The following is a 26,570-nucleotide window of genomic DNA, read 5'->3' on the forward strand; positions in this document are numbered from 1 at the left end:
GTATTATATCTATACTGTATTATACTGTATTATACTGCACATGTGTATTATATTATATGTATATATTATATGTATTATATGTATACTGTATTATACTGCACGTGTATATTATATTATATGTATATATTATATGTATTATATACTTACTGTATTATACTGCACGTGTATACTATATTATATGTATATTATATATTTTATATGTATTCTGTATTATACTGCACATGTATACTATATTATATGTATATTCTATATATTATATGTATACTATATTATATGTATTATATGTGTACTGTATTATATTGCACAAGCATACTATATTATATTATATGTATTATATGTATACTGTATTATACTGCACGTGTATATTATATTATATGTATTATATGTATACTGTATTGTATTTTTGAAATATTAAATTTAATTTTAATGTACGTAATTTATATTTTAAGTAGTATATACTAATCGTACTTATTTTGATATATAATTATTTTTGTTCTATATGAATGTATATTAAATTTTTTAAGAATGCTAATCATTTCTGACCTGTCTCATTTTTGCTGGTGTTTTAATTTGTTTTTAGAGAATGCAAATCACAATGGTACTATTTAATTTCATTTTAAAATTATTTTAGGATTTCATCGAATTTTTATTATCTCGTATGTATGTGCATACGTAAATTACATTTAAAAATATGCATTCAAAATATAGTTTAATAATTTCTCCTGTCTTTATTTCAAAGTTTCGAAAAGTTTTTAGTCCTAGTCTATTCGTATTCTTATTATTTAAATCTTCCTTTAAAGAATCTCGAAATAGATGACGAAGAGCTTCTTTAACGGCGAATATTCGTTATCGTGACTAGTTACGAAGTCGATTTTTAGAAATATGCATTCGTAATCAAAGAACGTACTGTGTTTCGTTAAATATCTAATGACCACTGCTGGCGAACCATTTTTTCCCTGATTCCTGACCACCCTTCTTTCCGTATTTCTTATCGTATCGATGATGACTGTCCTGACCATCTTCTTGCTTGCGACCCTTCTGCTTGCGATGATGATGGCCCTCCTCGTGCTTCTTCTTCTTACCATGATGATCCTGAATCATTAATTTCATCGTCATAAATATTACTGTACACATTTAACTAATATTCGATTAATATTCAAGTTTGGATTTAATTATCTGCCAAATAATCTACCAAAGAACACAATCCTTTCACTGTCAAGCAATTGATATGAACTTTTCACAGGTTAAAGTTTAAATTTAATTAAATTAATTAAGTTATTAATAATTATTAATCATTTTATTTTATTTTATTTCCACTGTTTAAATTTCTCCAATTTTCAGAACCGAAGCATTTGATCGAAAATTAATTTAAAAACTTTTTCCATTTATCTATATACAATAAATTTATTCAAAGTAAATTTCTACCTTTTATTTTGTGGAATTAATCGATTTGGCAAATGAACGACTAATATGATACCTTTGTATGTTAAATTAATTATTAATTTGTTTATATACCATGATTATTAATTAAAAAAGAATGGAGTTAAATAGTCTTCCATATTTTTCAAGTCTGAATGTAATAAATAACAAAATTTTGTGAAATTGACTCGTGAGAATATGCAGAATGAAACAATTGTAGTATTTCTTGCATGTGACAGGAAAGGTGTTCACGCGTTAAAATATGGAATTTAATTTAAATTCATGTCTAGACTTAGAGTTGTTGGAAGTTATTTAATAGGTTATTGGAACTAATTGAGGGTGAAACAAGGTGTAAATTGGATAATGATTATCGATTCGACGACCAACCTCGTGACGACCAGAGTCCCTGTGTCCCTTTTTCTCGTGGCCACCCTTCTTTCCTTCGTGCTCGTGATGGTATCCGCCATGTTTCTCGTGCTCCCCATCTTCGTGATACTCGTCGTAAAAATCGTGCTTCTTTTCATACTCGTCCTATGAGTTATTTACCTTCTTTCATAATTTTTTAATGAAATTCCCTAGATAGACTGCAGTCATCGTTTCGTGCAATATTTTAAGGATCGAATTTTTCAAATACCGATACTCGAATGGGGAGTACAAGGGAAGTTTCATAAAATCGAAAATTTCTCAGAATAATTTTTATCGAAGATTATTTTTAATTATTGGGTGATTTATATTATTACGAAATTGGTGATTGGATTTTTTCAAATACCGAAACTCGAATGGGGAGTAAAAGGGAAGTTTCATAAAATCGAAAATTTTTCAGAATAATTTTTATCAGAAGATTATTTTTAATTATTGGGAGATTTATATTATTACGAAATTGGTGATTGAATTTTTTCAAATACCGAAACTCGAATGGGAAGTAAAAGGGAAGTTTCATAAAATCGAAAATTTTTCAGAATAATTTTTATCGAAGATTATTTTTAATTATTGGGTGATTTATATTATTACGAAATTGGTGATTGGATTTTTAGACGAACCTTTTTGAAGACACTGTGTTCTCCTTTAGTGCTGTATCCTTTTTGGTGCTTGCCCTCCTCGTCGAATTTCGCGCCTTTCTCGCCTTCCTCGCCCTGATGACTCTCGTCATAGTGATCTGCCTGATCATGCTTCTTTTCCTTTTCTCCCTTCTTCTCGTCGTACCTTTGTTCGTGATCCTCCTTGTCATGGTGACCCTTCTCACCTTTGTCGAACTCGTGGAAGACCTTGTAGCCCTATTTCCGAGTGTACATAATCGATAAATTGAGAAAATTCGAAGGAATTCACGTTGAACATTCTTTGTACCGAATGTAGGGATTTTATATTATATAAATGATAATTGATAAACGAAAATTCGAAAAACCGAGGAATTTTCTTTCAATTAACAACTTAGCAAAATTTTCTGACAACCGATGGCCTCATTGACGAAATAATTATTACATGGTTAACAACTATTTTCGAAATAAATTATCCATATCATAAGGAAGAATTCTACGTGATAATTAACGAAGAAAAAATTTAAAAAAATCGCTGAATTTTTTTCAATTAAAGATTTAGGAAACTTTTGTGTCAAGTGGCGAGTTCATTGACAAATAAATTACCACGTGGTCAAAACTCTCTTTGAAATAAATTATCCACGTCATAAGGAATAATTCCACGTAATAATTAATGAAAAGAAATTTTAAAAAATCGAAGAACCTTTTTTCCATTAATGATTTAGAGTTTATTGACAAATGACGAGCTCATTGACAAAATAATCACCACGTGGTCAAAACTCTCTTTAAAATAAATTATCTACATCACGAAAAAGAACCCCATATGATAATTAACGAAGAAAAATTTTACAAATCGAAGAATTTCTTTTCCATTAATAATTTAAATAAGTTTCTCGACAAGTGACGAGTTCATTGACAAAATAATTACCACATGGTCGAAGCTCTCTTTGAAATAAATTATCTACGTCATGAAGAAGAACCCCATATGATAATTAACGAAGAAAAATTCGAAAAGTCGAAAAATATTTTTTCAATTAACGATTTACAGGATTTTTCCGACAAGTGACGAGTGCCTTGACGGATTAATTGCCACATGGTCAGCAGCCTTGTCTGGAATAAACGCGAGAAGCAATATCGAGGGTGGGTGTGCTGGACAAAAGGGCGAAAATACCGTGGCGCCGTTACGAAGAATATTTTCCCGGTGAAGAAAGAAGCGTCGTTCGGTCGCTGCAAGGATGTCGTTCGCGCAACAACGAGCGTATAATAAATAATCCCCTGGAAACACCGGGTGGACACTAATATTACTGGCGATAAAAAGGGAGTCTTGGACGTGGACGATGGCGAGCGTGGCTGCAGGAGAGTCCTGCATGCTTCTGAAGAAATTCGTTACAGCTGTGATATTGCATCGAGCTACTGAATTAACGACCATGTATCGTAGTATACCACTGATGAGTCATTTTTGTAATTCACGATACATATGAGATTTTTTGGAAAGATAATTCGAATGATACTATAAACGATATAAACGAAGATAAATAAAAATGAGGGAAATTGTTATTTAAGATTTTAAACATTACTCCAGGTGCTATTTTTAATTAATTATTCAATGCAATATTAATTACTATTTTATAATTTGGATTACTTGGATATTTTGTAATATTAATTACTATTTTATAACTTGGAATGCTTGGATATTTTGCAATATTAATTACTATTTTTTAACTTGGACTACTTGGATATTTTGTAATATTAATTACTATTTTATAACTTGGACTACTTGGATATTTTGTAATATTAATTACTATTTTTTAACTTGGACTACTTGGATATTTTATAATACTAGCTAACTATAAAATAATTCCATGTAACATTGACTAATATTCCATAATTTGAACCACTTTGTGATATTAATTATTATTCGCCTTAATTAATAAAAATTAATAATAAAAATTATTTTATATTATTCTATAACTTTAACTATTTCTTAATTTTATCCATTATTTCATATACTATACTATTGTATGTATTTTTCTTCACCGTTAAATAATTTTTCGATGTCCATATAATTTCTTTAAATCAAATTTACCACCCCTATCGTATTCATCAATTCATCGTATTTTTATTAACCTTCCAAGGCACACCGAGTTTATCAACGATTCATACGATCGTCAGGAGGGATCGTATAACGTTAAATAATTCAATAAATCTTGGAAAAACTTTCTCGTCGGTCTGACAACCCCCTTGGAGATAAATTCGGTTCGAAAGCATATACCCTCTGCCAGTCGTTCTACTTCCATTAATAAAATATTTTCCAAAGCTTTTTTATGAATATGCAATTAAGAGGAACTTGTACAATTCGGTAAGAGAGTTGGAACAATGGCGTGGTACCTTGTCACCCTTCTCCTCGTCGAAGCTACGATGATCTTCTTCGTACTCGGTGCCGCCACCCTTCTCCTCATGCTTGCCTCCACCTGTTTGAATTAATTACGAGTAAAGCTTTCCACTTCTTGCCGAAAGTTTCGTAGGAATTCTCCAACTCGATGAAAGGCTGGTGTTAATTAGGGTTATTACGGTTTACCAACGTAACCGAGGGAGTTTCATTTTCGTATTACTAAGTCTGCTACTTTCATATATAAAGAAAATATGGCGAAACGATGGTGAAACTTATAAAGAACAATTCCAGGATCTGTTAAATGTTTGACGAAGCTTTAATAAGAATTTTCGAAAAGAAGATATGCTTTTATATATATTAACAGAAAGATACTTCTTTAAGTATTATTTACGTATACGTACTACCCCCTATAGTCGAATTATATTGATAATTAAATTCGAAGATTTGTAGTAGGTATTCTGAATGAATTTATTTAATTGAAGAAAGGTTTGGATAATTTAAATAATTCTTGAAAAATAATAAATACATTTAACATTCTCGAATAATATATAAATAGTGTAACCATTAAAATAGTTGGGTATTTTTATTAAACAAGGAACTTGGATAAATTTGTTAAATTACGAGTAATATATATACCTGAGATTTTCTAACAATTTTATAGTAATCACGATACTTCGATAATTTATGTCTAAATGGAGTACGATCCGTTTATGAATAAAATAATAATAATAATAATAATAATAATAATGTAATATAGTAAATAATATATTCAATTATACTATATTATAACTTATGCCAATTACTATACTATATTATATACTGGTACTATACTAGTACTATACTGGTACTATATTATAATTTATATCAATTATTATTTTCTAATATACCAATGTACTAATTTAGTATAATTTAATATATATTAATTGTTATTAATGTGCACTTCAGTCTGTATTACATGTGCATTTATTTTTCCACAATAAATTCACTCCTACGACAATTTAATTTCCGAAGAAAAAATAATGAAAAAGATTGATATATGATCATATGTACATTTTACGTTTAAAGACTAAAATGAATCGATACTTGTATCAGATACTATTAATAAATTTATTTGCTTTCAGGGTGAAATAGCTCAAAAAATACGCTGTATCAAACTTTCCAAAAATCTCCAAAAAATTTCTCTAAAATTGACAATTTAAAAAATGGCATTTCCTGATAATTCTACGACCGGAACAATTACGAAGAGACATTTTGAAGCACACTTGCCGTCGTGTTCACTGGCAGCCGCCACGGGGTCCTCTCTGTACCGGAAGTCCTCCGGAGCCTTCTCGACTTCCTGACCAAGGGAACTCCCGATAAAAATCGACGCGATCGTGCAAACTGCGAGCAACCTTTTAAATCTTATCGCACAATTCGACACCATATCAACGACTATAACGAAGAAGGAAAACGAAGAAAAATCACGGATCTTCGAGGATTCTTCCTGCGTGGAAGATGGAAGGCTGTTGTTCGAGGACGATAAGGAGACACTGAAGATCGGCCCGATTCGAGGCACAGATTTATTCGTCGCGTGGTTCCTCTCTCGAATCCTTTTTCTCTCCAATCTGCGCCTGATCATCGCGTTTTTCCGGCACGAAGAAAGTTCCGCGGAAAAAGGCGCTTTCACTCGATCCGCTTCGCGATAGATCATCTACCTTGACATCGATCGTTCAGTGCAATCGTTCCTCGATTGTCCATCGAGACGGTTCATCGACGTGCAGATTCTCCTAGCAATTCCAAACGCTTTCCCTTATAGTCTGTGCTCCGAAAGGAGTTCATGAATTTCTTTGGAATATTCGAAAGGAGTTCTCTATTTTTTTATCTTTCTGTTATTTTTATGTTATTATTTTATACGATTTATAACGATTCATATCGTTAGTTGGAAATTATTTAGATCGTAATTATCATTTTTTGAGAATAAATTAATTACTGTCGATCGATGCACATAGAGGTATAACGATAGGATGAGTGTATTAGAAAATAAAAGTTAATAAATAGATAAATTAGGTTTAGTGGATTTTATGGGATCATTTAGTATTAAATTTGCCACTGTCGAATGCGTTTTTCAGTTAATTAAATATTTAATTAAATATTTTTATTTTCGTCTTCTTGATCTTTTATCATATAAATAATCAATAAATGAATTTCGTTGGTGAATATAATAATAGTAAATATAAATTTTGAAATATCATAATATTATATAATGAAGTATTAAATCTGCCACTGTCGAATGCGTTTTTCAACGTTCAATTAAATATTTTTACTTTCTTCTTGATTTGACTTTACGATTCCTTTTGTAACATAAATTATTGACAAATGAATTTCGTTGGTGAATATAATATTAGGTTGTTCGGAAAGTAATTTCGTATAAAGAAATAAAATATTAAATGAAAAATAAAATATTTATTCATTATAAGAAAATCGTCTTTCATTTTCATAAAAAAATAACGAAATGACTTTCGAATAACCTAATGATAGTAAATATAAATTTTGGAATATAATTATATTTGTCGTATCAACTATGAAAATATAGAAAAATTTTGTGGATCATATTTCTATATCAAAAGCATGTGAAAAGAATGGAAACTTAAAGGGTTAAATACCGAGATTAAATTAAATAATAAAATTTCTGAAAATAGGAGAAATTGTTTTATAAGATGAACATTTACGATTTGTACGATCATTTTGGAATGACGTGGGTAAGAAATAACTTCGTTCGCGTAATGCAATATGTGTGCAAAGTATTACCACGACTCGACATTGCTCTGTGTGGCTACCATGGGTTCTAGGTCGTTCTTTTATCTTCCCCATGGCTCGTTCTAACACTAAACGTGTTATTTTTTCGCCTGAGAATCGAGTTGCCAAGCTGTTGACATTTCGCAGTTTCCTTGAGTCAGCACCGCTGGACCATTTACTCTCCTTGCGTTTAACGATCCTTGAATAACTTTAGAACACCAGTAAAAGAAGAAAAATGGACTCCTTTTTGTGCTTATCCACCTAGGGACAATTATTTAAAGCGCTTCTTAAATATTCTTCAGCTCTGACATGAATGCTACTTTTATGATTAATAGATGGGAGATCCTAATGGGAGATGCTGCATAGTAATTAAAAATTATGAGAGTTTGGAAGAAATTTGGTAATAATACACCTGAAGTAATTTAGAATATTGGAAAATAATTTTGCAATAATTTAAAATATTACAAAGCTTGAAATACTACATAGTAGCCATTCAGAATACTGTAAGATAATATAACAGTAATTAAAAATATTATAAAATATATATAACATAATTTAAGAAATTATAAACATAATTAAAAATATTATAAAACAGTATAGCAGATATTAAATATATTATGAAACTACTTTGGAATATTAATACAGAATAATAATTGCTATTCTAGCATAAACTAAAGAAGGGAATAAAAGAAAGAAGGGAAAGAAAGAAATAATGCGTTGCCTAAAACTAAAAATTACCTACAGCGAAAATCGATTGGCAAATAAAAATTCCAAAGCACTCGAGCAGAATAAAAAGTTAAAAGGATCCAGCGAATACCTGTTGATATCCTCCTGAACTAATCGCATCGGAACAGCTCTCGAACGGCCATTGGATGGTGCTCGAAAGCAACGCGATCAAAGTGGAAAAAGCTCGTGGACGGAAGCTGGATGGCCTGCGCTGGATCCGTGATCGTCGTGGACGCAACAGCCATCGAGCAAACATCGACTGGGACGAGGGGATGAAGCCGCAGTGCAAACAGCCGGCTAGCTCTTTTTCATCCCTCGTTCCTCTCATATCTGGCGACCTGGTAAGCCGTAAGAGAAGAACACTTTAATGCGGGTCCATTTTAATGAATTTCGCAATTGTAACTAGTCAGGTTGCGCGGATAATCGGCCTTAATACTGTTTCAGCTTTTATCACCGCTCTGAGCTACTTACCAGACCAAGACGTCGCCAAGACTTCGATGACGCGTCGTCGAGGGATCTCGTTAGATGGGAATTAATTAATCGGCACCCGTTTCGTGGAGAAAATGAAGATTTAGGGCATGAAAGGAACATTTAAGATTATTTTGAGTATTTTGCGTTTGTTGTTAATTGCTGGTCATTGATATTTGTTGGAAATATTTAGGTTAGGTATGGCGTCTTTTGTGAAAAGAGTTTGAGATTTTGTGAGGTTATGTTGTAAGAGTATTTTGAGAATTAATATTTATGGAAGATTTGGGTTAGGTATGGTGTCTTTGGTGAAAGAAATTGGAGACCTTGTAAATTTATCTTAAGAATGGATATTTATTGAAGATTTAGGTTAAATATACTATCTTTTGTAAAAGAAGTTTAAGACTTTTATAAGGATATTTTGAGAATTGATTTGCATTGAAAATTTAGGTTAGGTATGATGTCTATTGTAAAAGGAGTTTGAGACTTTTATAAAGTTATCTTGAGAATTGATATTTATTGAAGATTTAGGTTAAATATAGTATCATTTGTAAAAGAAGTTTGAGACTTTTATAAAGTTATCTTGAGAATTGATATTTATTGTGAAGGAAGTTTGAGGTTTTTGTAAGATTGTCTCGAGAATTGCTATACATTGAAGATTTAAGTTAGATATAGTGCCTTTTGTAGAAAAAGTTTGAGACTTTGTAAGGTTATATTGAGAATTGATATTTATTGAATATTTAGGTTAGGTATGATGTCTTTTATGAAAGAAGTTTGAGGCTTTTGTAAGGTTATCTTGAGAATTACTATATAATGAAGATTTACGTTAAATAAAGTAGCTTCTGTGAAAGAATTTTGAGACATATAGGCATAAAAGGAAAGATCCTTAAATTTTAGCAATATCTAATTGAGGTTCTTTCTCTTAAGGTTGAAAATATTAATTGATTTATTATTTAAAATAAATATGATATATATATTTTTCTTTTTTCTTTAAGAAGTTTAATAAGCCTGAAAGGGTACGATTATTTAAAACATTGTTAAAAAAAATTGCTATGTAAAAATTGGAGACTTTGACAGCTTAAAGAAGAGCGAGAGAGTTCTTGGAAGGCTTAAATTTGAATGTCCGATGTAAACAAAACGAAGGCCACCATCGCGAAGGAATGCACGAAAGATTGATCCGTTTATGAAATTAGCCATCGATGATCCAATAACCGTGAGCTAATCTCTTCGAAATATCGCAATTTATTTTTTATCATGCCCCAAGTTTCATCGAAGACAAATCGATCTGAAGGATTCCACGAGTTAAGGGTATCGTAACCTTTAGGGGCTATTCGAGGGAGCGATCCGCGTAAAAAGATCCTCTGAAAAGAATATCGAGCCCGATCATGTTACTCAGCCATAACGACGAAAAACGCTAAAACGCGTCTGAACAATCACGGTTTTTTTTTTCGGCTGGTAATTCGATCGTAACAGTCTGCTGATGCTTTACTACGTTGCTTTATGTCTGAGACGCGTTGGAGGCCTAACGTCAGGGAAGATATACCTATTGCAATATTAATTAAAGGTCACAATCGTGCGAAAGTCATGGAGAACCTCAAGATGGAGTCATTACTCGTCAAAGACATTTGAAGATCACATAGAAGTCATTGAAGTAATTTCAAGCAGGAGTTAAGATTATTTCATGATCAGCAGAAGTCATTGAAGACCTGCCATTAGGAGTCAAGGTTATTTAAAGGTCCCACGAAGGACATTAAAGTAATTTATAGATCACATGTAGGCCATTAACATCGTTCCAAAAGAAGCTAAAGACATTCAAATTTCAGGAGGAGCCATCCAGGTCGCGGAATTTGGTGTCAAGGTCATTTAATGGTTACACGAAGGTCATTAAGGTCAATTCAAAGGAGGCTAAGGTCATTAAAACGTCACAAAGTGCCATCGAGGTCGCATAAATGGGCGCCAAGTTCATTTCATCATCACACGAAGATCATTAATGCCGTTCTAAATGATGTTAAGGTCATTCAAAGACCACAAGGGATCATCGAGGTCGCGTCACAATGCACAAGCTCATTCCAAGGTTATAACACGCATAAAATCGTAATTCGAATCGCATCACGAATCGTCAAAGTTATTCAAAGATCATCGAGGATCAAGATCACGTAAGAGTCATCGATCGTCCACATCGGGACAACGTTACATACAGGATTAATAAACAACGCTAAGACCACATAGCATACGGATTCCTCGTTCTCACGTGACAACTACCATCATGTCTCGTTTACCATCTTCACTGTATATACCTCTACCTAACCCATCCCGAACCAACGTTCCCTAACCTATCCCGAAAACAAGAATAAAACGAAAGTTTCTTAACCCCTAGTTCCTTTAACAGCTTCCACGCCCACTTGGCCTAAGACCCTGAGCCACAGCCTCCTCACCCCTAATACGGCAAATCGGTCTCTCCTAACCTCCTAACATCCTCCAATACACGTAATCAAATATCGACACGGCCATCGCGAGCAAAGATCACTCTAAAAGCCCACAATGCGACTAAGGATCCGGCAGCTGAACGGCATCATCAGCCACTCTCTGCAACCAGGCAACATTGCGGCCGCACTTCACCGTCGCCGTGCGACAGCCCGTCACGCGGCTAACGAGATATCGATAAGCAAATTAGCCAGCGTGTGTATGTCGCCTTAAGCGACTGGCCAAGTAAACAGGGTCTCGGTTAATACTCGTAATTCGATTTCCATCATCCGCTATATAAGCGGATACGCCGCTCTACAGCCACGTTTGCCCGCAAAATTCTCCATACCTGAACACGTCGATCGCTCCGCCGGCCATCGAACGCCGGCTATCGAACGCCGGTCACCCTGTCAACCTTCTTCACCCCGAACACACCCGAAAATCCTACATTTCTCCAGCACGGAGTTCAACCGGTACCAAGATTCGCGGATGAAATGCTCGCGGTTTTCGCATAGTCACAGGCTACCGAGAGTTCGCGGAATCTTCGTGGATCAGGAGAGCAGTGAGGAAGGTTCGCAGGATCTTCGTGGATAAGGGGAAAAGGGATGAAGGAAGTTTCTGAAAGATTCGCGAGGTGGTAGAGAAGTGACGAATCTTCGTGTGGAGCCTTCGCGAGTTAGAGAAGTGACGAATCTTCGTGGAGTCTTTGCGATATAGAGGGAAGGTTCGTAGGACTTTTGTGTTGTAGTATAGAGACTGTATTCCTGTGTAATGTAACAGGGAAAGTGACGAAAGACGTGGGACAAAGAGTGGTGATATTGAGATTAGGGAAGTGAAGGGCAGTGGCTGAATTAGGTGTGTCAGTGGGGCTAATGTGGATTGGACGAGCGAATATCGAGGATTACCTGTGTATGCAGTGATAAAGAAGTAAGAGTTCGAAAATTCTTTGGATTTTAGCTTTTCCATTGTTTTTCGATAAATTTTGAATGATTTGGTGCTGTGAAAGATTTTCTATGGCTTAAATATTTTTAATAGTTAAGAAATTTTATTGTACTATACCGATAGGAACAGTATAACGTGACTTTGAATCCTGAAAAATTTTTATTGCAGAAATATTATTCTAATACTAGGTATCCCAATAATTTTGATCATCTGAACTATGAAAGCTTCGATTCTAAAAATTTCTTAAGAAACTCAAGAGTAGGAAGTTTCTGATGATCTTGAAGAGCTCCTCTTATTCTGTATTCTTATATTTGATCATAAAATATTATATAATATAAATTCGAGTTTGCCTAAGATTTCATTCATGTATAAATCCCAATTCCAAAATCTTCTCTTTAACTTCCAAAATTTATACTATAAATTACCCAAATAAAAGGGGAATTTTAAAATACTATAAAAATATTAATAATTCCAGAATATTATAAAAATTCTCCAAATATTCTAGTTAAAAGCAATTGAGTTACCCTGTACATTCCTCCATTTCTATTTCTAAAATTTCGATTACCAATTAATTATCAGACTCCACTTGCCTGTAATAGAAATCCAAGAGCCTGTCATCAATATCGTAGTTCAAAATGAGCTGCGAGAAGTCAGATAAGGAGATAGAGTCAGCTTCAGACGAGATGGACAGCTACGTGGTTCAGCTGCCAAGATCTCTGAACATCGAAGAAAAGAAGTATCTGTTGGCAGTGGAACGAGGCGATCTGGTGAACGTGAAGAGGTTCATCCAATTGGCCAAGAAAGGCGGAGTCAATGTGAGTCCTTGTCGAAATTAATTGTTCAATCGTCCGATCATTCGCTGGGATTTGCTTCAGAAGAATTCGACTTTCAGGGCAAACCACTGGACATAAACTGCGTGGACAGTTTGGGTCGAGGGGCTCTGTGTTTGTCCATCGACTCTGAGAATTTGGAGATGGTCGAGCTGCTAGTGGTGATGGGCGTCGAGACCAAGGATGCCCTTCTTCGAGCCATCGATCAGGAGTTCGTGGAGGCTGTGGAGCTGCTGCTGGAACACGAGGAGCTTCTCACTGCTGATGCATTGGCTGAGAACAACTGTAGGTCTCCAATCTTCTATTATCAATATCGAAGTCTTCCATTTCTGAAGATGTAAAATTAATTTAAATTAAATTCATTTAAATCGAGGATGAAAAATGTAGTTTGGCAGAGGCTGGAAAAATTGGAGATACTGTGATGATGGATAAAAATTATTGGAAGATTGAAGAAATAAAAGAAATGAAGGTTTAGGAAAGATATAGAATTTCTTGGATACAATTTTGGAGATCACATGGACGACTGACACTGTTGAAAAATGTAATTTGGAAGCATCAGAGACATCCAGCAAAACAATTACTTTGAAAAATTGAAGAAGCTAGTGTGATGAATTATAAAAATATTTAAAAATATTAGTTGGAGGAATTACAGAAAATTTGTATAAAAATTAGTTTGAAAACGTGACGAGGGAGATATATTATAGTACAATTTTGAATTATAATAATCAACTGGGCAACTTAAATTATTTATTCAGTAGAAGAAAGTAGTCCTGGATATCGAAAGAATTTTAAGTATAATTTTAGGATACTTCAAAAGCGTTTTGAGGTATTAGAAAAATTGTTCACAGAAATTAGACTGAAAGCTGCAGGATGCTGTCACGGAGTGTCTTAGGGTAATAAACTAAAACGTAGGGAATTTATAGACGAAAAGATTAGAGAAGACGTGGAAGGATTTACGATCGTGTTCAGAGTCTTATGGTTTTCTATAAAATATCCTTGTAATCTGCGATTGCAGCCACGAAAGAGGTGATTCACAGCTGGCAGAAGATCGATCCAGCATCCGCGAGGTATCCGCCAGAAATCACACCACTGATCCTCGCGGCGCAGAGAAACAACTACGAGATCCTCAAGTTGCTGCTCGACCGTGGCGCCACCCTACCTATGCCGCACGATATCAGATGTGGATGCGCCGATTGTTTAAGATCCACCACGGGTAAGATATCTTCTACAAATGCTGTGAGACGAGTTCTCAAGTAGATAGAAAAATTGCTGATTTATTTCCTCGAATATCTGTATCATATTTTATAATAATTTCAGAGAAAGATCTATTTTGAGAATTGTTGAGACAGTCCTGGGATGGAGACTACAATTGCATGTGCATTGTGTATCTCTATGAGGAATACAATTGGATGTGTATTATGGAATTGAAATGTTAGAAAAATGGAGAGAAAAATCATTCTAATTGATTAAAAATTGAAATGACAATGCAGTAGACTGGGAATTATAAGGGTGATGAGGGAAATTAATTTAATTCTCTGTAATAGCAGTTGATTGGAATTTTGGTTTTGAGGATGAGATTTAGAAGTATGTAAGAATAAGGTTCCTTACTTTAATTTGAGAAGTGGAGTCTAGTTATTGTCATTGTGAATCTGAATCATAGATGGATTATTTGCTACTGCTAGGATGGTATAGCAATGAAATACTAATTATAAGAAAATAAGTAGAAGAAAATAGATAAATATATATGCCATATAGTGACAACTATAAGTGTCATAAAATTGCAGAAGGTTAATATTACTTTGTGAATGTGAAGTTAATAAATCAGGATAAAATTAGGTATATAATCTGAAATTAATAAAATTAATAAATTATAAATACTGGTGTATATAACTTGTGGAATTTATGGAGTTAGACAAGTTATGGTCTAATCGAGGGAGGAGATTTGCTAGAATTACATTTATATATTCTCAACTTTTTTAATTAAATATTTGAAACAGTCAGCGAATCGGATATTATTCCTTCTTATACAGGCGATCCTCTGAGACTTTCGTCGACTAGGATTTCCGAGTACAAAGCACTGGCAAGTCCAAGTTTGATAGCTCTCAGCTCGCCAGACCCTCTGCTCACTGCTTTTCAATTGAGCTGGGAACTTCGAGAACTGACAATCGCCGAACCGGAAAGCAGGGGCGAATATCTGAAGCTTCGACGACAGGTCGAGAGGTAAACTTCGTCTATTTTTATCTCCTTCCGCGTTATTAATTTCAGACACTTCGTCTTATTATTTAAACAAAATCTCTCACTATTAAAAAATTATTTATCCCTTCCAATTTTTATTTGTTTCTATCCTACACCTTCTTTGTACTTAAAAACATGGCACGAAATTTGTTAAAAAATAGCACAATAAACTACAAAAACATATATTCAAAAGTGACCCATGATAAAAATTAAAAATTCATTAGAAAAATAGAAGAATAATCTATAAAAATATGTATATTTAAAAAATGACCCAGGGCAGAAATTAAAAATTCGTTTGAAAAATAACAGAATAATCTACAAAAATGTATATTTAAAAAATTACCCAGGATAGAAATTAAAAATTCATTTAAAAAATAGAAGAATAATCTATAAAAATGTATATTTAAAAAATAACCCAATGTAGAAATTAAAAATTCGTTTGAAAAATAGCAGAATAATGTATATTCATATTTTAATGTATATTGTATATTTTTGAAAATATATCTTTAGAAAATGACCCAGGAAATGAACAATTTGCTTGAAAAGTTAATGTAAAATAAGATCATTGCGAGTGAAGGAAAAGACATCGAAAAGAATTAGTATAATAATTCTCACATTTGCAGGAATGATAGATAGAAATTGCAGCTTTTGGGTCTTACAATGAGAATATCCTTAAAAGCTTTCGTCGATTTCGTTTCAATTAGATTCGCTGTTGATCTGCTGCAACAAGTGCGAACCACCACAGAATTACAGACGATCCTCAACTATGATCCGGAGGATGAGGAGAACTTGTCCACGAAGCAGCTGGCCAGATTAGAATTGGCTATACAATATAAGCAGAAAACTTTCGTCGCCAATTCCCACGTGCAGCAACTGTTGGCGGCGATCTGGTGAGTTCGTTACGAACTTCCCTCGATTTTCTACCCCTGAATTATCCGTTACGAAATTGCTTCGGGGTTGATTGCAAACTTTATTTCGCGTATTATATTCGAAAGTAGAAGATCTCGTTGTACTGTACCTAATAATCCCCTATCTCGTCATTTCCCTGAAATTTCTCCTGTTCGTCAACGTTCGATAAATTGGAATTAAGATCTCCAGTATTTATATTTTTAATTGTAATTATATTCTTATAACATAAATTCGTCAATTCAATCTGATAATATTTCTTCTTGGAGATAGATTTGTAATTTATTTTTAAATTATCTTCCATTTAAATATCTATTTTCTATTTAATTAATATGTCTTTCAATGTATCTATATTACTCCAATTATGAATTATGTGTAACCATAACTATTTGCTGTAATTTTATTTCTGGAAAGAAAATTATTCTATATAGATCTTTGACAAGGTTTCCTTTCACGAGTGAGTCTACTAAAAAATATTAATTTTGGATCAATTTTATTAATTCTTGATTAAAATCCTTAAATAAATCAGTGTGTTCTTACTATGGTTTTATATGTATATATATTTATGTAATTGTAGATTACGTGTATATATATCTATACATGGGTTACCTATACGTCCATAAGATATAAAATTTGGATATAATAATATTTCTACAAATTTAATACATCTTCATCTATCCTATATTTATCTTTGTCCAAAGGTACGATGGTCTACCTGGCTTTCGTCGCATGAGGATGGGCCAAAAGTGTGGAATTCTCGCGAAAACTGCCGTGATGTTCCCATTCTACTCGATGGTGTACCTACTAGCACCGGAATCTAAAACTGGCCAACTAGTCCGAAAACCATTCGTAAAATTCCTCGTCCACGCTGCGTCCTACTTGCTCTTCCTATGTGAGTCTTCCTAAATTAACGATCAACGATGTTAATTATCGCATCGTGGATAAAACGATTGAAAAACGCACGGTTGTTTCAGTTATTCTGATGTTGGTGTCCCAACGAGCAGAAGTGGAAATAGTGAAGATGTTTGGCAGCGTGGATACGAAGAGGAATGTTGAGGCGGAGCTGGCGAGGCAAAGAGGCGCAGCCCCGTCGATTCTCGAGTGTATCGTAATCCTCTACGTTCTTGGATTTATTTGGCAAGAAATGAGAGAGGTGTCTGCCACTTCGAACTTAGCAAACACGAAATTTAGAGCAAATATCCCCCACTCTGTCAGAAATAAATAGACACGCTATCTTTCCACCATTTATCTCACAAGAGTAATGAAGTTTCATGAAAATGGATAAAATCAAACGTATACTGTACAATTTTTATTAATTAATCAAATAGGATTTCAAATATTGGCCTGCAAAAGCTTCTAAAATGAGTAAAATGTTGGAAATTTTGTAAAAATTGAAACTCAAGGTTGCATTGATCTTTGTGATGTTAAGAATTTTCTAAATTTTCCATTTAGTAATAAAAATTGGAAAACTGAAAATAAATAGAGAAAAATGGGACAGAGTTTGCTTTGGATTAGTAGACGCTGCGAGATGGAATAATTTAAAGCTCGATGTAATCATAATTTCAAGGCTTACGTGGACGGATTGAAGGCATACTTGCGAGACATGTGGAACTTCATTGACTTCACTAGAAACTTCCTCTATGTCGCGACGGCGGTGCTCAGGCTAGCTGCATATCTTCAGCAGAGAGCTGAGATTAGTCAGGACCCAATGGCGGCTTTGGTTCCCAGGGAAACCTGGAGCGATTTCGATCCTCAGCTAATTGCAGAGGGTTTGTTCGCCGCGGCCAACGTCTTCAGTGCCTTGAAACTGATCCACCTGTTCAGTATCAATCCTCATTTGGGTCCTCTTCAGGTACCATTCTTAATTATCCAACTTCTTTAAAAAGAAATTGCCGTGGAAGCTAACAATAAGAAAAAGATTGTATTAAAATTTGTATGAAGATAGAGAACAATATTTGTACAAAATTAGGCAGATAAAAGATTCTGAAATTTTATGTACTTCATTTTTTAATTTTCTTCCAGATATCTCTGGGCAGAATGGTGATAGACATCGTCAAGTTCTTCTTCATCTACACCTTGGTGCTCTTCGCGTTTGCCTGTGGTCTTAACCAGCTCCTCTGGTACTTTGCTGAATTAGAAAGGAGGAAGTGTTACACTGGTTTCACAGATCCATCTTGGGATGCTGCCAGCGAGCCTTGTTTGAGATGGAGAAGGTCGATATCTCGATCAATGAGCCATGATCTATAGTATCGTATAGTATCATCGTGTATTAACTTACTTTAACTCGGCTGCACAGGTTCGGCAGCCTTTTCGCGTCGTGTCAAAGTTTCGAACTGACAGGTAAAATCATATTGAAGACCATTCTTAGTATCTTTTCTCTGATATATCTAAAGAAATCTTGATTTGTACTTAAGGTATCAAGTCGTATACTCGATTTTGGGGTCTGCTGATGTTTGGTTCTTACTCTGTGATCAACGTGATCGTCCTGCTAAATCTCCTGATCGCCATGATGAGCAACAGCTATGCTGTCATAGAGGTAAATTACAAAAATTAGAAGAGAATAAGAAAACGTTTTCCAACAATTGAAATTATAAAATTTAATCATGAACAGGAACGTGCAGACAAGGAATGGAAGTTCGCAAGAACGAAGCTGTGGATGAGCTACTTCGAAGAGGGCGGCACTGTTCCTCCTCCGTTCAACATCATTCCACCACCCAAATTGTTCCTTAGACTGTGTGGTCTCCGCAAAAAGAAGTTCACCAGGACGACGAGCGATCGCAAGAAAGCACAGGAATCCAAGTAAGGATCGACACTGGTGTAATGTGTACTTAAATACAATATAATATGTATAGATAATAATTAAAATAATTATTCGTTCTTGCAGATATGGAGCAGTAATGAGAGCACTAATATGGCGGTACGTCGTGAATGCTCATTCTGAACACGAAATGGATCCAGTCACCGAAGACGACGTTCATGAACTCAAATCGGACTTATCCTCGTGGAGGTGTGAATTGCTGGATATCTTGCAGAGGAATGGCATGGACATCGCTGGAGCTGACACTAAAGAGAGAAGTGAGTGATTCAGAGAATTAGAGAGATAAGATTTTGCAAATATTTTACGAATCGTTTAATATTTGATAAATTGGTCAATTAACAATAAGTTGATTATTCAAAATTGAACAAAAAAGTTTTTCGATTAATACTCACCACTAATTCGTGCGAATAATCAGCTATACTGGGCAAGAAGATGAAAGTGTGGGAGAGAAGACTGATGAAGGACTTCCAAGTGACAGTTCCTGTAAACGGTTCAGAGATCGAAGAGGAGCTGGGATCTCTTCAACCATCTGAAGATGAAGATAACATCGCCAGATGGAAGAGAATCGCTAAATTAGCTGTATTACAATCGGCTAATCATCGTTGGAGCCAGGTACAGAAATTGCCGAAATTTATTATTTAATTTTATTATGAAATAAATACATTAGCGACCAAAAGAGATTACGAAAAATATCGATGGAAATATTGCAGGTAGTGGACAGCGCCGTGAAGAGTTCTCAGATCGGCAAAAGCACCAGCAGAGCGTCCCTTCAAAATCAACTGAGCTTGAAGAAAGCCATGGAAGAAGCACAGAAATTAAGCAATAAGAATCCTTTACCACCTATATCGCCTATAGAGATACAAGAAAGCACGACTTCAACGATTCTTCATGTTCTCAAAGATATCACTGAGACTGAGGATGCCTTGCACGAAACAAAACCCGAGCCCCCGATACTTACTGTCATATCAGATTGCAATAAACCTTCGAATAAAGTGAGAACTACCTCGCGTTATAAAATTCGAAATAAATAAGAATTAAAAAATATTAATTAAAAATTCTCTGCTAACTTTTTCAAAATCGAAAATCAAAGTAATTGTTAAGTCTTCAGATATAACTAGAATGAACAGTTCAAGCAAGATTTTATTAATTTTCCAATAACGAAATTATTTCGATTTATATTTTGTACTCCTTGTTTTTGCTCTCTATGGGGAATTGACTGATAGGCTGCTGCTTTCCTTTATAGCAGAAGCCCGTGATGTCGATGGACTACGTCGACGAGAAACCCAACAAGATTGCACCACCAGCACCGCTTCGTACACCGCCACGGGTTGTCAAAAGGAAGTCCTCGAATTCTTCGATCCCAGCCTATCAACAATCTGCTGGTAAGGATTTGTATCACTTTCATTCCAAAACTATTTCGTTAGCAATCTCACAGTTCAATTAAGCAATTTTCTTAATTTCACAGAATTATTAGAAATATTATTAACAAATATCATTAATGTTATAAACATCGTCAATAAAAAAAAAACAATTTTCCTTTATTGTCATTTGCATAAATAAATATTTCCAGTGATTTTACGAAAGATTGGATTACACTATGACAAGTTGGTAAATAAATTTGTAGTGTTTATAATCGTAGATAGTCGTAAGTGTAATGTATATATACTATGTTTCTGTTTGTATTAGATTAAAGTTTGTGTACTTTTGTTGAGATACGCGTCGTTCTGCTTGAATAGGAAATTTTCTAAAAATTCTGTGAACTTTTTTCATAAATCGTGGAATTAAATTTTTAACCCATTTGTATTTGATAGTACTTCGAACAGATTAGGTTTTATTTAATATCATGTTGCTTGCAGATACAACATTATCAACTCACTCCATAAAAAGTTCTAAATATTCATCTGATTCTTCTGTGGAGAACGTGAACAAATCTAACACTGGTAATGCTGGCACAGAATCTACATTGTCTCCGCCCACAGATAAAACGATAAAATCGCGATTGAAACCTTCGCTAAGCCCTAAAAAGAGTTCAAACATGCCAGAAGATAAAGAGAAACTAGTAGATGTTATGCCTAAATCGCCACGAATAGCGAACAGTAGGTCACCTCGAAGAGGAGGCTGGTTGTAAAGCAATGGATATATAAATAAATAAAATAAAACATGTAACTTATGAAATTAGTTTAAGGACTTCTGAACTGAAGAAATGAAACTCCTTTATTTTGTATTATTTAAAATCAATTGTTAAATTTGGGATTTAAAATTAAAATATACACTGACACAACATTTTTACGACATTAGAAAATAAATTGGCATTGGAATGACGGTGTAAAGTACTTCTTTCTTTATTCCTTAAAAAATATGTGTATGTATAAGAAACGTTAATTTCAACAGAATAAAATACAAGCTCATATAGCTAAAGTATAGAGTATGTATATATTTCTTCGCTCACGGGTACAACTGTTATCGTCGTTCAGTGGTAGTGACATAAGGAAATAAAATTAAAATAATGCATAAATTAATGCACTGATCGTATAAAATATATTTCAACATCGTGGCATTCGAAGAAACTTTGAATGATGGAATTGACGAAGGCAAATGGCGAAAGCCATTACGACTTGAATGAACTCGATTGGCTACACGTTTTTCCCTCCCCGGAAATAACTCGAATACTGAGAATACGATGAGTCAAAAACTACACGTTCTAAGCGGCTTGCACCACTTTACTTTGGGGACCTTTCTGTGTGGAACTGATTTTGTCGCCTAATGACAGTGCCATGCCTTGGCTCTTCGCTCTGATACGAATGTGACCAACCACCGGCGCATCCGGTTTATTCAATGGCTTCTCAATGGACATATTCGCCAATGCATCTTCACCGAATATCGACTTCGCATACATATTCGCAGCCATAAAGCCACATTGTCCAGAGAGGGCCTGAAAAAATATATTTTTTTTCAATTGTTTTTTAAATGGTTGTTCCATCTTTAATTTTTACAATTGGTTCAAATGTTATAAAAATATATATTATTTATCGAGAAATTAAATTTAAAATACAATACCTTTTCTGGAGTAAGACATCGCATATTTGTGGATTTTAATAGATGAGCGAGATACTCTCTCAAATCTGATAATGTCGTATTTACAGACACCTTATTTTCCCATTCGAACTCTGCCCACATTTGTCTGAACTCTGCATCGGTACATGTTGCCGGCACTATGTAATCCATGATATCGATATGTATATCATTCAACACTACTACGCTTCTATCAGATCCCGCGCCAGACACATCATATACTAGAAGTTAATTAGTTCATTTTTTTTAGTGGTCTAATTCAATAAATCATTAACTAATAATTGAATTTTACTAATTACCTATGTTCCCAAATATTATTCCATTTTCTGTAGAGGCTACTTTTACATTTGCCTTAATGCTTGCGAAATCTCGAGGAGCAAGTACGATAGGCTGTGGTCTTTCCACGAGTTTCAAGTCACCCATCGTAGCAAGCTCTAAAGTACAGTTCTGCAGAGTGTCTTCTGTTTGATTAACGATTAAAACATCCAGTACAATGTCGTATTGATTAACGTGAACGAGAGCTTCTGCGTAAACAGGATCTGAAAAGCCAGTTAACTGAGTAACCTTGCTCAAAGCACTGGGAACTGGCGTATCTCCAGAAGCACCAGGTCTTCCAGCAACTGCAGCACTCAAACTCTGTTCAAATACATCAGCAGCTCCACCTGTTAGATCTGAACCACGGCTCAACTGTAGGAACTGTATCGCGTCGTCTACTTGAACAACGCTACCTGGCTTCTCCTTTGCCTGTGTAAGTAAAAAAATACATTATTTGTTTGTTATAAAATTTCTAACTTGCTCGGTGCATAAATGGAGAAATAAACAGTTCATGAATACTAAGTAAAAATAAATTAAATCGATATGATATATAACCTTTTGGTTCTGTGAATCTTCTTCCGCTTTCGCTGTTAACATTCTACCAAGAGCATCACGACATCCCTCAGTGAAAACTTTCTGTACGAGTGGTGTTGGACATGCTAAAGATCTTAGGCACAAAGACAAACGTTCGGCGTCATCATGCGTTATTGCTTTAGTTGGAAGACCTGAACATCCTAACTGCAGTACACTGGACATCACCAGCATTGCTTCAGCTTGCATGCGATTGCTTTTCTGCACGTCATTTTCCAGACCTTTATAACGAAGCGCCAGCTTAGCTAAAGTCGTAGCTAGAGAGGCACCTATGAAGAAGTCACCATCCATCATGTATTGAACCAGTGCAGGGCGTTTTTCTTCTTTCTTGCCTACAAATATTAGAGAAAAGAGTGGCAAACATATTAATCGTTTTCTTGTAAAAAAAAAAAAAAAAAAACAGATGTAGGATACTAAAGGATGTAAATGCTAAAAGATAATTACGTGTAGATGTTGCACTGAATGCACTCTGAGTAGCATATGTGCCGTCTGACGTAACTAATTGTGCAGGCATAATTTGAACATTTCCATCTTCAAGTGATTTTTCACCAGCCTGACGTTTATTCTCTGCTTCCAGTAATGGCAGTTCTCCTAAAGCAGCCCGTATACGACTCATTACGGCTTCAATATCTTCTTTAGATGTTGCGTATTCTCCGAGAATCCACAATGCAGCTCTGTGTACCTTTACTGATCTAATATGTGAAAATACCTGTAAATAATGCTCAAGATGTAATGGATTTTTTAGGATAAAAAAATAATGATCAATTCTATTTTATTTATATTTTGAATATGTACTTCAAGGAGTTTTTCAACAATGAGTGGTCTCAGAGTTTCAAATCGCTGAATAGCTTCACGGACAAACACCAAAACATCAGTTGCTGCAGCCTCATTATTTTCCGATAAGAAATCTGTTAATACTGGAATTACTGTAGCCGCGACGTCTGAGAATTTGATAGAACAAGCATGCAACGTCCGAACGAGAAGTTGTCGATATCGGCCGGCATCTTCCTGTTCCCCACCAGCTGTTCGAAGCACCTCTTTCTTCAGTAACTGAACCATTTCTTCAATCGTGCGAGTTGTTACCAAGTCCATCGCTAGAGCTAATGTTTTTGTTCTAACTTCCAATGCTGGAGAACCTAAAATACGAATTAAGGCTTTAAACAATATTCTACAGTGTGGCACTGTCTTCGTTTTTAATTTCAGAAATTTACCTAAAACCCGAAGTACATCCATAACCAGATCTTGGAGAACTCTTTCATAAACAGGACTGTCTTTCATTGCAATCAAGCGATCCAATACAATCAATTTAACATTATTATCGCTTTCTTTAACAACTAATTCGATGTAGCAAGAGGCTGCTGCCTTAATTGCTGTGGGAGCACTAGAAAGTGTAATCAAAGTTCCAGCTGCTTCGTAGCGTACAGCAGCACTGGGTGAATTTAACAAACTATAGATACATCTGATAAAACGAGCTCTTTCTAATGGATTTGCAAGACAAACCTACAAAATGAATACATTAATATTTGATGGCAATAAAATGTAAACTTCTTCAAAAACTATGCACCTTGTAAATTAGTTCTACAATAACCAACTGCAATATATCGCCAAAACTGGGTACTTGATCCAAACAAGCTGCTAAATAAGCTAGTGCTCTGCTCTGATCAGCATGTAAAAGCATTAAAAATGCATTTCTTCTACAGGACATGTCTTGTTCCCCTTCTAAATACTTTGCTATTAATTCTGGAGCATCTGGTATAAGAAACTCAAAGTTTCTGTAAATTGTAAAAATAGCCAGAACTGCATTACGTCTAACATAAGAGTGTCTATGTTCTAAACATGCAATTATTGCAGGCATCAAGGGCTCCAAAAGTTCTGGTTCCTTCAGTTTGCACAAGAATCTGAAATATAAAGATGTATTTTAAATTTAAGGCTTGTATATGTGTTAAAGTTAAAAATATTTATTCCCTTAGTACCTTAATGTGGAACCTCTAACAAATTCATTTGGATGCTGTAAATCTTTTCTATAAGCATCACAAACTAAAATCATTTCCTGAAGTAATTTTCCATCGGGAGAAGTTTTGGGAACGATCTCCCAAAATATCAAAAGGAGTTTTTTTATGGTGTGATCTTGTAGAGGCAGTACGAATCTAATAATAGTCATCAAAAGTCCAGGTAAACGTTCTCCACTCAAAATCATATGAATGGTTTTCTTAAGGGCTTCAATTTTTGTCTGGACATCACCCTTTTCAAGATCTTGTTTCAACTGAGGTTCATTCAATGGTTCTGTATCAGTTGGAACATTTATCAATGTGTAGCAAGGTTGCTCGGTCATAGCACTCATTTTCTTGGCTGTTTGATGCTCTGCCAAAAAAATACTATTTTATGACCTATAAATTGAAAACGATCAATATAATCAATATAATTTTCAATTGCATACTTGAAATTTTCTAAGCGCAGTTATTTATGAAATACATTACAAAGTGAGGTTATGTTGCCGCCTAGTATGCGTTTAACTTATCAAGGTGAATACAACATTATATAGTATGTTGATTGAATTCGACATACCTGATCACAAGAAAGTTATGCAATAACAAAGGACAACAATAGCTTTTAATTGGTCAACTGACATTTATATGAATCCGGAAACAATGAAAACAGCATACGTGTCAAACCCCTACACTAGGGGAATATTGAAGCTAGGAGTAGATAGCGCCACAATCCAAATCCTCCACGTAGTTCGCACATTTTTGAATTTGTTAGGTTATTTCATTCGTAAACTATTTTTTATGCACTGATTTATCGCATAAATAATAGTTTTCATATTCTTTCCATTTCTCATTCTGCAATACTTCAATTTTAAAACTTCTAACGATCACGTTTTAATATAAAGATATTAAAAAATATTTTGATAAAATGAGGGGGGAACTCGTGCTAGAAGAATACTCAGAAAATTAAATTTTTTATTTTTACAAAGAAACACATACATATGCATAAACAAATATTTTTACAGAAAAATATTTTATTAGACTACCACTAATAGAAATTTAATCTTAAAGTACAAGATACCTTTAGTTAAATGTTAAAATATATTTGGTAATTATTACCTCTAAAATATATTTACAAACTTAAGTTTCAACTTCATGAATTGCCGAGATTTCTCTAAGAACCTAATGATAAACTTAGCAGAAGTTCTCCTAACGTTTTTTTCAAAATTTGTTTTAATCGAGCTTTCTCAAGTTGCGTAATTAATTAAGTTACCTGATTAAACAATCGTTATTTCACAAATCACGTATGCGCTTACGTTTTCTTAATTCTTCACGTAAAGTTTACCAAATACTTCGCAATTAAAACAGGACGCTCCGTAAATAATTGCCACGTGGAAAAATAAAAAATAAATAAATGAGACGATTATTTACTAAATAAGTCGTTTAACCTATTAATTATGTAACACACATTGTTGCTAAATACTATGAATTTATTTTCTACAAAGATAAATCATCCCGATTAGTGAACCGCCTCAAGTGGAGCACTACTGACCTAGAAAACAAACTGAACTAAATAGATTGCAACTGCGTTCGAAGAAGTGA

General features: G+C 34.4%; 3 protein-coding genes across 6 annotated transcripts; 1 reads left to right on the forward strand and 2 right to left on the reverse strand.

Moving 5' to 3' along the window:
• Positions 1-924: 924 nt before the first annotated feature.
• Positions 925-6,268, reverse strand: LOC108548358 (putative eggshell protein). Its single transcript, XM_017901261.1, has 5 exons — positions 6,112-6,268; positions 4,842-4,924; positions 2,460-2,693; positions 1,807-1,950; positions 925-1,092 (listed from the first exon to the last, which is right to left on the reverse strand). Exons 1-5 carry the CDS (start codon positions 6,266-6,268, stop codon positions 925-927), a joined length of 786 nt encoding a protein of 261 aa, XP_017756750.1.
• Positions 6,269-11,612: 5,344 nt separating this feature from the next.
• On the forward strand, positions 11,613-21,292 carry trpl (transient receptor potential-like). The gene is made up of 18 exons (XM_017901262.1): positions 11,613-12,201; positions 12,816-13,031; positions 13,109-13,331; positions 14,062-14,259; positions 15,077-15,266; positions 15,986-16,171; positions 16,889-17,079; positions 17,162-17,340; positions 17,755-18,039; positions 18,210-18,400; positions 18,484-18,527; positions 18,602-18,723; positions 18,799-18,986; positions 19,072-19,262; positions 19,421-19,617; positions 19,716-19,997; positions 20,249-20,387; positions 20,862-21,292. Exons 2-18 carry the CDS (start codon positions 12,852-12,854, stop codon positions 21,131-21,133), a joined length of 3,258 nt encoding a protein of 1,085 aa, XP_017756751.1. The 5' UTR covers positions 11,613-12,201; positions 12,816-12,851; the 3' UTR covers positions 21,134-21,292.
• Positions 21,293-21,330: 38 nt separating this feature from the next.
• On the reverse strand, positions 21,331-25,655 carry betaCOP (coatomer subunit beta). 4 transcript variants are annotated; one of them, XM_017901279.1, is made up of 10 exons: positions 25,549-25,655; positions 24,957-25,344; positions 24,548-24,881; positions 24,195-24,483; positions 23,779-24,119; positions 23,428-23,692; positions 22,948-23,315; positions 22,377-22,821; positions 22,063-22,298; positions 21,331-21,937 (listed from the first exon to the last, which is right to left on the reverse strand). In XM_017901279.1, the coding sequence occupies exons 2-10, from the start codon at positions 25,322-25,324 to the stop codon at positions 21,707-21,709; spliced, it is 2,877 nt and encodes a 958-aa protein (XP_017756768.1). In that variant the 5' UTR covers positions 25,325-25,344; positions 25,549-25,655; the 3' UTR covers positions 21,331-21,706. The 4 variants fall into 4 exon arrangements, with proteins under 4 accessions (XP_017756768.1, XP_017756765.1, XP_017756766.1 ...); XM_017901276.1 differs by having other exon boundaries at positions 24,957-25,370; XM_017901277.1 differs by lacking the exon at positions 25,549-25,655 and adding an exon at positions 25,461-25,511 and having other exon boundaries at positions 24,957-25,370.
• Between the last annotated feature and the right edge of the window lie 915 nt (positions 25,656-26,570).

The sequence above is a fragment of the Eufriesea mexicana genome, unplaced genomic scaffold (assembly GCF_001483705.2).
Source record: "Eufriesea mexicana isolate 0111107269 unplaced genomic scaffold, ASM148370v2 scaffold1596, whole genome shotgun sequence".
NCBI lineage: Eukaryota > Metazoa > Arthropoda > Insecta > Hymenoptera > Apidae > Eufriesea > Eufriesea mexicana.

Bases quoted from the DNA above. Each gene is read 5' to 3' on its own strand.
- LOC108548358 (XM_017901261.1), bottom strand. From the start codon at position 6,268: ATGGTGTCGAATTGTGCGATAAGATTTAAAAGGTTGCTCGCAGTTTGC. The intron at 4,925-6,111 runs GCAAGTGTGCTT...TAATTCAAACAG, and splicing joins GGCTGCCAGTGAACACGACG to GTGGAGGCAAGCATGAGGAG. The intron at 2,694-4,841 runs GTACCACGCCAT...ACTCGGAAATAG, and splicing joins ACGAGGAGAAGGGTGACAAG to GGCTACAAGGTCTTCCACGA.
- betaCOP (XM_017901279.1), bottom strand. From the start codon at position 25,324: ATGAGTGCTATGACCGAGCAACCTTGCTACACATTGATAAATGTTCCA. The intron at 24,120-24,194 runs GTAAATTTCTGA...TTCGTATTTTAG, and splicing joins GGATGTACTTCGGGTTTTAG to GTTCTCCAGCATTGGAAGTT. The intron at 22,299-22,376 runs GTAATTAGTAAA...ATTAACTTCTAG, and splicing joins AATAATATTTGGGAACATAG to TATATGATGTGTCTGGCGCG.
- trpl (XM_017901262.1), top strand. From the start codon at position 12,852: ATGAGCTGCGAGAAGTCAGATAAGGAGATAGAGTCAGCTTCAGACGAG. The intron at 18,724-18,798 runs GTAAATTACAAA...AATCATGAACAG, and splicing joins ACAGCTATGCTGTCATAGAG to GAACGTGCAGACAAGGAATG. The intron at 18,987-19,071 runs GTAAGGATCGAC...TCGTTCTTGCAG, and splicing joins AAGAAAGCACAGGAATCCAA to ATATGGAGCAGTAATGAGAG.